General features: G+C 30.4%; 1 protein-coding gene across 1 annotated transcript in view; it reads right to left on the bottom strand.

Moving 5' to 3' along the window:
• The window catches only part of LOC106457203 (reelin-like), a 134,478-nt gene that overhangs the window by 29,623 nt on the left and 87,156 nt on the right, over positions 1-17,699 (bottom strand). Inside the window, 7 exon segments of the mRNA XM_022383037.1 lie at positions 1,867-2,062; positions 4,655-4,869; positions 7,583-7,913; positions 12,184-12,377; positions 14,038-14,212; positions 14,733-14,873; positions 15,659-15,827. Coding sequence (XP_022238745.1) covers positions 1,867-2,062; positions 4,655-4,869; positions 7,583-7,913; positions 12,184-12,377; positions 14,038-14,212; positions 14,733-14,873; positions 15,659-15,827 — 1,421 coding nt within the window.

Genomic DNA, 17,699 nt, shown 5'->3' with positions numbered 1-17,699 from the left:
TACAGTAGTTACATGGCACATGTAACCACATGGAGTACATCAACAAGTTATGACCATATGTTACTAAAAAAACTTGTGCACTGGCTTGGCCATGTATCAGAAGTCAAGGCTCACAAGTCATAGGATGTTGACCATACTGTTTCATATCATCTTGACTCAGCTAACAAGGAGGAACATGCTGAAAATATTTTCTGACTATGCAAGATGATTCAGGTGAAGAAGAGGCCCTGAACAGCTCCAGTTATTGGCTAAGGTGTCAATGACAACCTCCTGATCATTACAGCTGGGAATAACACATACACTAGTAGTTAGGACAGTCAGTGATTGTGAGGTCAATGACTGAAAGGAAATGGCATTCCTTGCTTTCCAAGCTTTCAGGTGGTATTTCACTTTGAAATGTATGCATTACATTGTGCGAAGTTAGGAGAATTTATTGACCGTAACATTAATGAGACCAAAAGGTGTTGTGACCCTTACTTTCCAAGCTTTTGAGCAGAACTTCATAGAGAGGTATCCATAGGAAAATTGATGATAGCTGCTCAATTATCAAAACATTAGGATGGTTTAGTTGGCCAAAAGATTAATGAGGTTGAAAATACATTCCAGCCCTTACTTTCTGAACTTATACTAAAACTTTTTCTGTGCTAAGAAATATATGGACTGGACATAAAGGTGATGTTCAATGAAAACAACCTTTATTACTATAATAATCATACTGTGTGTGTTTTCAATGGGTGTTAGGCTGTTGTCTTTACTGGATTTGTGAATTTGATCAGGCTGGCTTTACTCTCTCAAGACATATTTCCAAACTGACCAATTCACTGAAGGTGAGACCTTGTATTTGTCTGTCTAAATCTTACATTACTTACTTGAATTGGTAACATTATTTACCAAGACCAACTAGCTCTACCCACATATCTGCCCATTCAAACATAGGGAGATGCCATAACCTCAAGATACCACCTGATATATCATTGAAGGACACTGTTGTCTATGTTTTTTCACAATGTGCAGCATTGTAGCCATGCATTCATGGGCCAAACAGGTGGTATGAACTCAACAGAATGACAAAATAATGAAGGCACCTAAAAAGAAATCAACTTAATGCCTTTTTTTATCACAAGCTATGTGAAAACTAAACATACTTAGAATAAATGAATAAGTTTGAACAATTCTACATTAAAATAAAATGGAAATAAAGGAACAGTATTGAACATACAACACCTGTGCAACTTTAACCTAACTTTTAATAAAACTTTTGACCAATTAGAATTCAACTGACCTTAACTTCCAATCCTGAATTTATCTATTTAGGATTAACAGAATTAGAAAAAAAAGAGACCTTTATTCTCCAGATAATAATAAAAAACTTTTTGTTTCAACCATCGTTTCATGACTGTGGTTTCATCATGACTATAGTACAAGAACTGTACTACTAGTCCTGATGAAGACATAATGGTGAAATGTAGGCTGAAATAAAAACATTTCCATTATTGTCTGGAAAATAAAAGTTTTTTTGCTTTATAATTTTGTTGTCAAAATGTCTAAATTCCTCCAGTATGCACTACAAGTCTTGAAAAAGAACAAAATATTTAAGGTCAAGGTCTTAACCAATCTGGTTATTTTGTTCATAAAAAGCCATTCTGCAGTTTTCATTTTTGTTACTATACCTGAAAGCCACTACTTACTAAGGAGATATATTGAACATTAGCTGTTTAGAGACTTTCCAGATGTCTCCAATAACTCTACTGTCCCTAAGACTACCAAAGCTAATTTGATGTTCAAATAAATGTTCAATTAAATTGGAATATTACCAGTGAGAGAAATTCTAAGATAATAATAATGAAATTGATAGTAAACACTGACCAAGTTTCCATGAGGTTTTCCACAAAATTTGCCACTGTAACCTTTGTCACATTTACAATGCTGAACTTTGTCACATGATCCATGACCATGGCAGTTATGGGGGCAGGCAGGTCCTATGTATACATTACTAACAGCCCAAAGCTGTGATATTGATGTTTCGCCTATGGCTTTTTGCCTCCAACGAAACCTAGTCCACCTAAATATAAAACAACAAAACAATTTTCAATCCTAATTTTCTCACACAATTCATATATACTTACCCAAACAAAAATTCCTAATTCTAAATCATCATAATAAGATCACACAAATCAAATTTAGTTAACTGGTCAACTAAATAACTCTTGATAATTCCTCACTAGTTTAATCATTCAATATTTGAATAGAATGATGATGCTATGCCTCAGCTGGATATTAATGTTTCACAGCAATGTAGTTTATTAAAGTCCTGAACAACTATGTGAATGACACACTCATGCACTAAATACCCTTTAACTCTATCACTATGGGCTAAGTCGATTTGACCAACTTCATGACCTCAAATTGACCTTTATAGTTTCCATACTATAATTTCTGATATGTTTTGTGTATCTTTACAAAATTTTGTAAAATTTCAGTGATCATTAAGTCATTTGTAGACCAAAAAAAAGAATTTTTTATACAGTATTTTCACTAAACCATGGATACATGGAATCACATTGTTGACTGCTCCAGGTGCAAAGTGATTTTCATGATAAGATTAAAAATACTTTTCTTCATCTGAAAAATATCAAATTTCATTTGCATAATCTCTAAATAAATTCAAGTTTTGTTTTCAGTAAAACTTTATATTTTATCTCTTATTTTCTTTACCCTAACACCATATTAGGTTGGTAAATTTGACTGACCTCATAATCACCAGAAAAAAAAATTTGAAAAAAATCTAAATTATCCTTTTTTTTCTTTTTAGAATGACTTCAAATTATAGTGTGAAACTACATTTGTTTATCCTAAATAGCTTTGAACTTGTAACAGTATGCATCTGTTTATATTTAAATTTTATTGCCCTTTGAACCATGACTAACTGTTATTCCAATCATAAAATTTGTAAATCACTTGGCAAACGTGCAGTTCATGTTACCCTATCAAATTACATAGGACACAAGCTATTCATGAGCATACCTTGTGAAACATTATTATTATTATTCTTTATTTTACCCATTCTAACCTTAAAAAGTTTCTAATTTTTATAGTTACTTTTATAATAATAAATAAAGAACACACATGAAAAACAAGAAATAAAGTACTTACCTGGGTCTTCTTATTTTTTTGCTGTCGACTGTCAATGACATTTAATCCAACTTTTTTATACTAATGGTACTACTGCACTAAATATTTTTTTATTAATTAAACAATGCACTAAAGAACACAGAGTAATCACATGCAAAAAGCAACATCCCATAACTATTCCAAATTTTCTGGCTTTCTAACTATGTGACAAGAGCCGTTAAAATTCAGGTAAGCTCATTGATGTGTTTCCTGTGTGAATAAAGTTTGAAGTGGAAGCAAAATAAAAAATTCTTTGTACTGAGAACAACGTAATATAATACATCCTTTGATATATTAAAACCTTGGCTTTCTATTGGTTATAAATAATATACTATTAGACATCAGAAAGAACTATTGGCAATTTCTGAAAGAGAGGATGTGACAGGTGAGGGTGGCAAGAGGAGTCTTATTTTCTATCTTATGGCTTTGTAATTAAATAACAGGCTATAAAAAATTATGCTTTGCCTAAGTGATGACAACATTATATAATGAGTACTTTACATTAAATGTTGTACTTCATGGAGGAGTGGTAACTAAATTAGAGAAGAGGGGATGCCTGGAGAGAAAATGTCACAATTCTGATACTAGAGGAAATTCAGGAATTTTTTAAATATTGCCATATAAAATGTAAAACTTATATATTATTGAAATTTGTATTATCAGCTATGTTTTTATGCTAAATTTATTCGTATACCATGATAAGAAAGTAGTTTAATTAGATTTTGATTGCAACTCACTTAAACTTCGTGACATGCACAGAAAAAGATGCCCATAGCAAAAGTGTTTACAAATTAATAGCAGTTTTAACTTACAATGTCTGGATGACTCATCATTGAGTCAGATGTAACTGATTAGAAATCATTTGGTGTGTCTTAAACCTTCTTATGAGGTAGATAGGAAGATTAAGTGAGCTGAGTAATTGCAGTTCCTCACAAACATGAATATAATTCTAGGTTTTTTCTTTAAAAGCTCAAAGGATTCTATAGTTTACATTCTGTGGGTAATATTATATAAAATATTAAGTTGTGCAGTCCCTCCATGTAGCTATTTTATTCTTTCACCATCAAACTCTTTCTTGAGAGGAACTTCCCACGAGCCAAGAAAAAAAAGGAACCATAGAAATTTCTAGATAAAATTCCACTGTGAGAAAATAAAAATAATCATAAGATGATGAAAAATACTTTTTAATGTCAACTGGAAATCCAATATACATGTTGGTGTTCTTGTAGTGTTTAATTGTGAAAAACAATAATGAATATAATTTTTTGAACTGTGTAACAAGAATATATTTTCAACACATAATGTATCAATCAAAGTTCTAAACATGTAAATGAAGAGTACACATCAACTTATTGTTGGACATCAAAGTTTTAAAACATAAATAAATTAAAGTATTAAGCATCAGAATCACTGCTAATAATAAATATGTCGTGAACAAAACTAGCTAACAACTAGTGTTCTGAAAATCCATTTAACTGACTACCTTGAGAATACAATGGTGTCCAGAGGAATAACAACTCGTTTCCATGGTTCAGGTGCATAGAAAACTGTTGCTTGACGTGCTTCTCCTAAGCAACCAGGGGTTGAAGGTAAACACTGTTCTACAAGGTGGGCCCAGTTTTGGCCATGGTCTATTGAAAACTCCAGATGTAAAGGAGCCACCAAGTCATTCCAGGAAGCATTACAACCAATAGCAAACTACAGTATACAAATGGATATGGTGTAGTAAAGGATTAGTTTCTTTCTTATCTTAAAAATTGCTATTTTTTAGAGGTTAATATATTTTTAAGTTAATATATATACATACACACACACATAACCAAATGACATATAAGGTTCATCTGTGGTTACAAATAACAAAACACTGGAATATCAAACTATTATATCTTTTCTTTCCTTTATCAATTTGTTTAACCAGTTTTTTGACTTCAAAGGTCACTCTTCAGAACATAATTTTACAGAGAATCTATAACAAAAAATTTCATGTACCATTTTTCAACTAAACGTAAATAAACTAAGTTATGTACATATATTTTCCAAATGTACAAACACATAATACACTCTTTGCATAAATTACATATATATTAAAAAATGCTAAAAAATAAATAAAATAATTCAAAGTTTATCCAATATATTTTTGAGTGGCTCAGCAATAAGTCAGGGGGTTTATAACACTAAAAAATGGGTTTTGATATCAGATATTTTGATATGGTACACAGGATAAATATCACCTTGTGTAGTTTTGTGTTTTGTAAAGCATATCTTTTTTTTAATTTTTCTTAACTTGAATTAAAATATTTATTAACACAAATTTATGTTGCATTTGGGATTTTGTCTCATACATGTGAGATCTGGATTTATTAGAGGTGTGAACAATTACTTATGGTGCTATTTTTAAAAGGGCATCAACCAGATGTTGTATTCTAAATGTCTGAATAACTTGTTTTGTTAAACTAATGTGGTATTCAGAAACATTATATCTCACTCTCTTATGTATGTACAAACATAGTTAACAAAAGGTACATTTTTCTAGAGTTCTAGTGTAGAACTTGCTAACTTTGGGCTAGTCATGTACTAATTCAGTCCCAGGCCTCTGTAGCATGTAGGATGTTATTTGTTGTTTCATGGGATATTTGTAATGTACTAAATGATACCTAATATGTAAGGTTACTTTAATTACTGCCATGTACAGTAGAAATACTTCTGGAATCTAATGATCAAATTTTGTGATTGCTTAGATTGATTAATCTTCTGTCTCAAACCATCATTCTGTTTTTATTAATAAAGTATTTGTTTTGCCTATCTTCATATTGAGTGTTGTCTCTCATTCAACTACACTTCTGGGCTGGACAATGAAAGACACTAATTATATATGCAGTATTATACTTTGAAAATTATGGTTTTCAAAGCTAATGTTTGGACAGAATTAGAAACAAACTGTGATAAAAACTGCGCGTAAGCTTCAGATGTCTTTTTTCCATATTCCTCTTAATTTGTCTGTTTTGGATTAAAAACCAGAGGCATGAAAAATTTTATTTCATATCTATATATTTTGTCTTCCACAACTCATTCTCCAAGAAGCCTTTCATCCAATACCACAACTCATTTGGTGGGCAGAATGATAAGAGACAAAAGTTTATCTTAAATGCTATATATATGTTTTTGGTTCATGGAGAATTTGCAAACATTCAATAGTGCAATTACAGCACAGGTAGATTTGCTGGAGAAATATGACACAGACTTTTTGAGGAAAAATATTCATACAGTGAGATTTTTAAATTACTTATAGCCAAACAGCATAACAGTTCAAAGAAGGTAGCCTTTAAAGTTCTCCAGAGGATAAAAAAAAAACTTATTCATAAGAGAGTTTACAACAGCAGGTTTTTTCTGGACCAAACTGCAAACCAAGTTGGAGCAAGAACATCATCTGCAAAGTAAGGCTATGGTTATGAAAGAGAAATCCCAAACTCAAAAAGCCATTGCAGTGAAGTTGGTCATAATTCTTGGTACTACTAACAAGAGATTAAACATAGATCAGAAGTTTATAAATGCTCACAAGCCAAATGTTCACTAGATTCCAGCTACACCTTCAAATTACTGGCTGAAGAAACTGGAATCACAGCAATCCTATTCTACCATGTGTACATGTCAAGTCCCCTGATCAAGTTCAAATGGACTATTGTACCTATGATCAGTTTATAGTCTTGGAAATCAACACTAATACACAGTGGTGAGTTGGTGGAAAGTTTATATGTGATTTCTCATGATGACTTTTCCATCCTTCACAGAAACTTGTTGTAATGGAAATTATAGTATTGACCAAAAATGCATAATCATGGACAGAAGACAACATGGGACCTAGAACATTGTTCTTATAAAATGTGATTAACCTCAATAAGCCTGTGAAATACGATTTCAGTGTGCAAATTAATAAATTTGTTGACTTGGCTCCTTCATAAAAAGCATCAATTTGTGGAATGAATAACTGAAAATCTACATTCTGTAATCTTTTTGGAATCATACAAATTTGTAGTTTGTGAAAAGAGGTGCATATTTCATTTTATTACTCATTTAAAGTGTTAGAATATCTAGGGTTGGCCCTGTGCAAGAACCTCTATAGTTACAACAAACTACAGCTGTGACTACAAACACCTGAATTCTAGAGCTTTTAAAATGAGTATAATATAACTAGATATGAAGCTATCTTATGACGTACAAGTCACATCATTGTTTAATAAGAGGTGGTTTTGCAGTTCAGCTTAGTGATTTTAAAGTCTTTGTAACAGTACAAAGTTACTTTTATTGGTTAGTTGTTACACCAAGTCACAATGTTAAAACTAACCAAACTGAAATTATGATACATGGTTCAAAACATAATAAAAAAATATGAAAACAATGTGCTGGTACTTACTTTAAATTCCATAATATGACCTGGCTCAATGTGAAGATCAATAGTCTCCAATACAGCACTTTCTGTAATTGTGGCTTCACCTACAATAACTTGCTGGTTACTCCCACAATAGTGACCAGGAGTGAGATTATTATAAGTCAGCCAGTGGTGCTCAGATAAAAAAGCCCCATCCCCCAAATCAGTAAAGACAGAAGGTGCATTCACTTCACCTCCAATATAAACACTGTCAATAGCCCAATCATTGTGGGCTCGTCCCTGATGAGTGGGTTGCCACCAGCGAATACGAACACTATTCTTCTGCATCTCAGCAGGAACAGAAATAGCTACATAACTAAGAAATGAATACTTTATGTAAATTGATAATGATAAACCAGAGGGGAAAATAATAAGAAAATTATAAAACTAAATACTGAATACAATATAAAATGCAAAAAGTGCTCAGTTACAAGAGAACATCATATCATTAACATTTTTTTAACAATTTAATCCTTTTGCTCTAGAATGGAAATATTACAGATTATATATTTTTTTGTTTTTACAAAAATGTTATCAGAGAAAAAAAAATCACTCATAAGATAAATATTAAACAGTGGCTACAATATTCATTTACATGAAGGGAGAAAGATTGTCATTATTAGCTAATGACAAGCTCTTTATTTGAAATAATAACACAAAACAATAGGTGCATGGTGGATTAAGAGGAAGGCCAAGTCCTCCAAGATGTATGTTAGATATACACAAATGTTCCCTTTATGTTTAGCACAAGAGTATTATATAGATTATATAGTGTGAGCATTAAAATAAAATATTTTTAGAAGTAATAATACATCACAAGTTTGCTTACATAACTGTTTATAAATCATTTGTTGTGTAGTTCAACTGTTGTAAATTGATGTCATGTAACTCGAACCTTCTGAATTTTTCTTGTCGCTTTAAGTGAATATTGTTACACCATAACGTCTTATAGTTTATAGAAACTTCTAGGCCTCAGTTGGGCAATATATATATATATATATAGGTAAGCAAGCTAATGCAAGTACGTAAGTTAATGAAAGTGAAAGTAAAAGTGAAATTAGACTGCATTATTGTGAGTTTAGCCATAAAGAGCATATAGTGGTGATTTTAAGGTGGGTATCACAGCCTTGTATTGTAATAACAGAGTAGAAGAGAATAATTTATCTTGTCAAAGGGTGTTCTAAAGTGATTAAACCCACCTGTGCGGACTTTCACGAAAAGGAGACAATTATTTGAAGCTCTGGATACAACTGTGATAACCAATAGTGTAACAAATTTTTGTACATATGTTTGACTTGTTTTCAATATATTATTTTAAAACAAGTGGGTTGTGTGCTGTCCGTTTATTGTTGAAATTTATTGATTCTTTACTTCCCTATAAAACCTGACAATATTCATTTAGGCTAGTACTTAAGATAAATTTTATTTTTAGCCAATAATAATAATAGTATTCTAATGCAAGTTAAGTCATAGTCTTGTAGAATTCACACAAGTTCTTTATCAGTTATACATGTAAGACTTTTGTTTATTTTGTTCCCAACATTTCACCAGGTTTACTTTGCACCATCAGGTGAGATACAAGAAACCTGGTGAAACACTGTGAACAAAATAAACAAACGTTCACTTTAGAAATCTCCACTATATGCTATTTATGGCTAAACTCACAATAATGCAGTCTAATTTACTTTTACTTTCACTTTCATTAACTTACTTGCATTAGCTTGCTTACATGGTCATTGGGATGATGGCAAAGTTCTGCTTCCAAATGATACCATTATCAATACAGTAAATGATGGCAATTTCTGTCACTTACCCCATTTTATGATAGTGGTGTCCTAAGAAAGCATTTATAAGTCTCTTATGCAAATGCCAATTATATTAGCAAAATAATTCAGAATAAACTGCTGAAGGTCATGAGTAATATGGTCCAAGAGCAGGTTGTCAACAGAGTCAAAGAAGCTAAAGTATGAAGTTAACTTGCAGACAAATCCACACATAAAGAGACTAGAGACCAATTTGTTTGAGTTGCACGACCTGAAGATAAGTATATTCTACGAGGAGATTCATTTTCTATAGTCAATGCTTTTGAGGAAGCAGAAACATTGTGACAGATGAAAACTCAGAAACAAAAAATACAGCTTGATGGTAAAACTTGGTGATGTTTTATTATCAGAAATTAGCAAAGCTGCCTTACATATAGATATGTGTGTAGGCCAGGACTATGATAAAGCATTCTCTCTCTGGCTAACATAATATCAGTAGGAACAACTTAGGTGAAAAAGGTTGATAAGTTTGGAGATTACTTTCATTGTGTCTACCATGCAACAATCTTGTCATGTTCAAAATCTATCAGTATTCCAATGATCAAAATGTACAAGTCATCAGTCACTTTAATGCAAGTGTCAAAAAATAAGACTGTTTAATTATCATAAAGATAAAACAAGTGTTAAAGGTTGAAATGTTATTTCTTTGTACACTACTTGCTCTGTTGAAAATTAGTACAGTGTCATATCTTTGGAGTTTATTGCCATGGTGTTTGTTCTCTTGCAGAAATATGAAAGTGGAGTAATAAAGATGTTAGCAGTAAGGCACATAACCTTATTGCTTTCTTGGGTGTGAATAAAGATGTGGAGAACTACTACAAATTGTGGGATCATTTTATACACGCAGTTGCAAAATATTCTGTTTTTCTTACCAGGTTCAGGACAAGAAGTTGAAATGGAATTGTTAATTTGGAAACAACACTGGAATAGCTCTACTGATGAGAAACCTGAAACTGCCATTGCTGCTCTAAATGCTTGTGAGGAAACTGTATTTCTTAACATATTGATGCTGTTAACTATACTCACAACACTATCAGTATCAATATTCAAGCCTGAGCAAATATATTCAGTCCTGAACTGGATCTTAAATACAGCAAGAAGTACCACAGCAGAACAAAGATTAGAATCACATATTTTCTCGTAGTCTCACCACAATAATAATATTATCAACAATTTTCCTGCTATTCACCATAGAAGAATGAAACTCATTTTGTAATTGTAGTTTTAATATAGTCTTAATCTTTAATAAAATATATTCTACTTCAAATTCCTTGTTTCTTACATTTTTTACTAAAATCAATGAATTTTAAAGCATTAGTAAATGCACTCCTAAGTCAACATTTTAGTTTGATTAGGTATTTATGTCTTAAGCATCCTCAGGTGCATGGCCCACAATTTAAACCTGGATCCACCCATTGAATCAATAACAACTTGCTTTAAAGCAAAAGCTCCTTTGGGGTTTTAAAATTAATTAATTTGGATAGCATAAAATTATTTGTATTGCATTCAAAATTATTTTTTAACTTAAATACAATTTTTAGAGACTTTATTATTACTGTGTGCTACATTTACTGGAAAATTTGTAAACTAATTTATTACTCAAATTTATAGTAATGAGCAAAGGCCTATATATATACATATATACACACACATGTATGTATATTAACTACTTCATACAAAAACAATTAAAACTATGCAGAGACTTAAGAACTTTATTGATTTCCATATATCATATTGTTTAATAACTTTATATATTCATTGAAGTATATAACTTGACTATAACATTTAACAGAACCAATGAATATGCAACATCAACATACATAAGGTAATTTACTTTTATAATAATAAATAAAGAACACACATGAAAAACAAGAAATAAAGTACTTACCTGGGTCTTCTTATTTTTTTGCTGTCGACTGTCAATGACATTTAATCCAACTTTTTTATACTAATGGTACTACTGCGCTAAATAATTTTTTATTTAATTAAATAATGCACTAAAGAACACAGAGAAATCACATGCAAAAAGCAACATCCCATAACTATTCCAAATTTTCTGGCTTTCTAACTATGCGACAAGAGCCGTTAAAATTCAGGTAAGCTCATTGATGTGTTTCCTGTGTAAATAAAGTTTGAAGTGGAAGCAAAATAAAAAATTCTTTGTACTGAGAACAACGTAATATAATACATCCTTTGATATATTAAAACCTTGGCTTTCTATTGGTTATAAATAATATACTATTAGACATCAGAAAGAACTATTGGCAATTTTGTTTCCATTTTAAAAAATGGTGACATTTGTCCCTTCCTAAGACAACTTGGATTGTGTTATTGTCCCAAAAGCATTTCTATGAATTGCTTCTTAAAATACTGTTCAATATAAAATCCAAAATGTCATACTAACATAAACTTCCTTGAACATATAGTAGAGAATGAGTTGGAGAAAACAGATAAAAATAAATAATAAAACCAAAGGTTTTCTTGGCTTATAACCTTAAATGTTGATAAGATAGATAATAAAAAACTCAATATTTGCTAATACAAGATTAATATAGGGGGGGGGGGGGGATGAAAAAATTTAGATTTTGGTAATAAAGGTTTTACCTGTAGCAGATTTGTGTTTACTTCTGCATGATTGTAGGTGCACAATTGCAGATATAAAAATTAAAAGATAATTACAATTTTGCAATAAAAAAATCAAAATAATAATAAATGAAACTAGAAATATAATATTTTAAATAGGAAGTACCTTATAGACCTTACCTTGGTGTCATGTGATACTCATAAAAGATCTCCTTCAGCATAACCCATGTAACTCCACCATTTGTGGAATACTGGAGAAAAACACTCTGATCTCGAGTCTTTGGTGAAGTAATACAGCCATAACGGAAATAAAACTGAACAACTACAGCTTTGCGAAGGTCAAGATCTTTAGTGATTAACTGCCTTGTGCAGTGCTATAATAAAAAACACTAATAATTATTGATCTTTCTTTAGGTTTGTTCACAGAAATTAAATGTCAAAAAAAGTCTTAATAATGAATATTATTTTCATGTCAATGACAAAAAAATTTGCTGTGTATAACATTAACTATTTCTTATATTATTATATGGAGATATAATACATTACTGAATTTTGAGTAAAATTAATTAAAAAACATTTTTACTAACATATATATATATGACTATATGCAATAAAAGAATTTTTTTCCAGATTGTAGGCAAAACAAACAAATATTCAAGAGCTGATTTTGATCTGAAACTCTCATGATGTTTTTAATAATACTGATAGGCAATTTCTAGGTTCTTTTGTAACACTGTTCTGAAATTATCCAACATTTTTATTGTATTACATCTTTAAAATGTGCTATGGAACTTCAAGCAGTTTGCTTTTATACGGTGAACTACACATATGCATAAATCTTTACACTATGTTCTTACTTACATACATAACTCTAACAGAGGGTTTAGTTCACTGAATGGTTTCAGCATAATTAAAATTATATATTTTATTTTGTGAAAAACATTACTGAATCCCTTTGGATTAATTTTTATCTTTTTTACTCAAAAACTAAATTGTACAAAACAAACAAAAACTCATCATGTAAATTGTAAATAGATGTAGTTCAACAAACAAAAAAGGTTTCTTGTCTCATCTACTGGGCATTAAGCATTTAACCATTTTTGGCATTATAGACTCTAGTTCCCATCTCAAACAGTCAACTCACTTTAAAAGGGCACTTCAAAGTTGTTTTATCAGATAATTTCTGTAAACATCCACAGTTTTAGAAATTTTGAAACTTTTCAATCACACAGATTTGCAAACTTTTAAAATAAATAATCTTAATTTGTCAGCTCTATTTTGTTAAACATACACAATATAATAAATGTTTCATAGTTTTAACCTAAAATCAGTGAATGAAATCAAAAGCTCATTAAGTATTTTTGTCACTGTTTTCTTCATTGTAGTATAAAAAAAGGATTTTGTAAATTAAAAAAGGATATGTTTTATTAATAGATTACTTGTGTTGAAAGTGAAATTAGCACAGAAAATACAAGACTTGATAATACACAGCTGGGTTAGGAAAAGCAATGAGCTACAGGTCCAGTCTGACTACAGCTACTATTTCCATAAAAGTATAAGAGTTTCTAACATTTAAATCTGATATAATGTGGGCTAAGACAAAAAAATAACCTTTTATGAGGTGGTAAAGTATTTAATCTTGCCTAGCACAGTATTCTCGAAAACTTCAAGCCATAATAGTGAGCTACATCTTCAAAATATTACATGTTAAATTTATTGCTGAAATATAACTATGGTTGACGATAAACAAACAGAGGTCTATCATAAGTTGTATACTTTTACTAGATATTACAATGTAATGTAAAAAGGAAATATGAAGGAAAAAATTCATTAACTTTGAGCATCAAATGTTAATAGAATATTTAATATCGTTAGGACTCACAAGCAAAAATTATGCAAAATTATTAACAATAAAATACAATATCATAGCAAGCCATCACTTGGGCTTGGTTTAAAAACACTATTAGTTTGTTTATCAAAAATCAAAATTTATTTCAACATTAAGCAAGCTGGTTCAATATATTCAACACTTACTCCATAAAAATGCAATGCCATACCAGATCCCACAGGACCACACAAGTCTGATACTACACCTCCATTGACTCTGAACCAATTGGATGATGGATTAAGAGTAAAAGTGTCACGTAGTTCAGTAGGAAGAGGGGACTTTGGAACATTGCAGATATTACCTGACCAACCATCATCACACCTAGTGCATAAAAGAAGGGGAAAATATCTTGGTAAATAAGTAATCTATTAAAAATATCAAGTGAATTATTTATCATCTTTTAATAAGAAAATGTCTAAACACCAATTTAAAGAATGAAGAAAATTTAAGATATATCCAGATTTAAAACCCTTCAGAGCCGTTTAGAGAAAATAGGTAAAGTTAAAAAGTTTCATATCATTATTCAAATCTAGATATATTTAACATAAACATGACAAAAGTAATAAAGATTTTTTTTTAAATCATGTAATTATCTATTTAAAAGAATATCATACTTTATTGAGAATAATTTCCCTGGTAGAAGTAGAAGTAGCAAATTATTTTCTACAGAGAACTGCACAAAACTTAAGTACAAGGCACATTTTGTACAAGTTTTCATTGAGAAGTAAGATTAAGCAAGTCTACAAAATCAAGTTGCAGTAACAAATAACATTATTAAAGAAATACTACACAGAAGTATACAGCCTTGCATTTTTAAATTTATAAAATATGGTAAACTTACTTGCAAGCTCCAAATGTACATTTTCCATGTCCTGAACACATGTCACCACATTCATCTCCTATGTAAACCTGGCCGACTGCCCATGATTCAGAACTCTTAAATGGTGTGTGTTGAATCCAGCGAAATCGTGTGTTGTGTGATCTGAAATATCAGATTATTTTATTAATGAAATTACATTTTAAAAGTAAAAATATTTATATCACAACAATCAGTTATAACAAGAAGTATACATAATCATGGAGTTCAGGATTTTAAATATTAATCTCCTGCAGGATATTTAAACTTAGACCACTGCATGAAATCTAATGAAAATAATTTTTAATAGCCTAGTGATTTTATAAAAAAATGGAACATCATGTGCATATCCATTGTTGTGGAACAGAAAAGTCAAAAGACAGATGTTCCTTGACAATTTTAAGAATAACCATGACTGTGATAAAAAATATATTTCTAACTATATACATATGGCATATGAAAAAGCAAAGAGCTTTAAAGTGTAAGAAACATCAATATTTTGTACATATGTAACTTATATGTGGCTGACAAAAACTAATATTTGACCATTTACCTCTAGATTAAAGCAACTTTTTTTGTAAGATAAAAGTTTTCTTTTTTTGAATAAATTAACATGTAAGAGAATACTACTGTAACAGTGTTAATTTTTTGCTATATGATAACACAGTCTTTCTCACAACAGTCACCCAAAATACTAGTTTCTAATACAAAGAGGAAAGTTAAAACAGAAAAAAATAATAAAGAGCATTAATAACTTAAAACCTCAACAGTTTAGGAAAATCATTACAGAAAACAATTTTTAAGTTAGGAAGTCTGTTTGAAAAATTTTTAAATATATCTGTTTAGAGTTTTTACTTTTAACTTGCAAAACTTAAAAAACATAAGCATGTTATACCATTGCACTGTTATACCTTGTATAGTATGGAAGAGGAATTGTTATTCTTTCTAAGGCATAATAAAAGTCAGCAGTAAAAACACTTCCTTCATAGTAGTCAGGACAGTTCCCACTAGATGGTAGGCAGGGCTTCAGCACAAGTGCCCAATTTTTTCCCATGTCTGTGCTATATTCTAAGGCTACCTCTGAAATCAATGATTTACAGTTGAACTGAATTAACAAAATATATTTCTCAATATAAGTTTAAACTAATATAAGATATACTTGATTTAGATGGCATGTTTTTATTATTATTTTGAAGTGTTTGCAAAAAAGTGTATTACTTAGAGAGAAAATTGCAAAAAAAAAATAATTTCATGTAATTTTGGAGATTTACTGAACAACAGGCATGAATATTTTGAAAATACATGTGAAAAAAAATTAGAAATATCTAAATACATCAAATGCTCATTTATTTACCAAAAGCACAAAATTCTTAAACATATCAATGAATAACACTTCAAAAATGTATTTAATAAAAAAAAAGATACAGCAATTAAAATAAAAGTGGAAGAATGAATTTGTCAGATATAAAAGACTGTTTAGTGTAGGTACTATTAAGTACTTTATCTCGAGAGTTAATATTTCATGACTGTTTAGTTTTTTTTAATAACTTTAGAGTTAAAAGCAGACAACTGTTGGAAGTTGTGTTTATAAGTTATTGATGTCGATGCTATGGAGATTTCTAGAATGCCTCAGTGAGAGATATAAAAAGAGTGACGACCAGACAAGAGACTAGAGAGCAGGAAGAGAACCAAAAAGTAAAGTCAAGTGAAAAAGAGTTTCAGTCATAAAAAGGTTAGAAAATGTAAAGTTAACCGTCATAGGAGTGAATAGTCTAAAATTTGATATGTTAAAGTGAGATTAACAGTTTTCTGACATTTAAGGAGAATAATTTGTCTCATTAAAGGGTGTTCTAAAGCAGATGAACATGGCTGTGTGGACTTTGACAAAAAACAAACGATTATTCGGAAGTAGGCCTATATGCCAAAATCATATGTTTATTGGAAGTAGGCCTAAATATGAGAGAGCAAACGAGTATAGGAAGTTCAGGATACAACTGCAGTAACTCAATGACAGAATAAGTAAATTATACACTGATACTGTTGTGATAAAAGAAGAAAAAAAAAGAGAGAGAAGAAAATGAATGAGTGAATTATACACTGATAGTGTTTAAGATAAAAATATAGACAGATAGTTCAGCTTGTCAACTGATTTCTAAAGCAATTGAATTGGCCTAAGTGGACTTTTGACAAGAAGAAGAGAACTGTATAGTATTTAAGATACAACTATGATATACATAGTGTAAAGAATTTTTTATACATACGTTTAACTTGTTTTGAATATATTATTTTAAAACAAGCGGAGTGAGTGCTGTTCATTTATCATCAATTTATCCCCAATAAGTCACAGACACCTACTGTAGAAGAATCCTTACCCCAACACACACCCATATATTTACTTAATATATACTACTACTTAAAAAGTAAGTTTCCTGACAGAATTCAAGTGCTGAGTTACAAAATGCATTAAATGGACACTCAAACTTTGGTTCATCTGAAATTGGCCTTATTGAAGGATGGTCTAATACACTGACATCACATTAAACATAATGTCAGTTTAAATTTAGTGTAAAACCTATTTAATATTTTCTGTCATGTGCCACTGAATGGTTTAAATATCTAGTTATAGAAACAATGTTCTAGACAGCAAATTGTAATCCTTATCATAATATTGTTATTTATGGTAATGGCATCCCTCATACTGCACAATAAAACATGTATGCTTGAAACATACCTTAACAAATCAATTGAATTACAACATTTTTGATCTCATAGTTAAATTTTACAACATATACCTATAGTTAAAATTACACAGGTTACTGCAATTTCTTTGTAGGCTACAAACTATGTATAAAGTAAACTACTTAAAATGAAAAGCTTTGCTATGTGGCATATAATCATGCAGTCTCATTAGTAAGAGTAATAAAGCATTGATAACATAAATACACTGGAAAA

This window comes from Limulus polyphemus, unplaced genomic scaffold (assembly GCF_000517525.1).
Source record: "Limulus polyphemus unplaced genomic scaffold, Limulus_polyphemus-2.1.2 Scaffold302, whole genome shotgun sequence".
NCBI lineage: Eukaryota > Metazoa > Arthropoda > Merostomata > Xiphosura > Limulidae > Limulus > Limulus polyphemus.
This window is presented reverse-complemented; position numbering and strand designations above follow the sequence as displayed.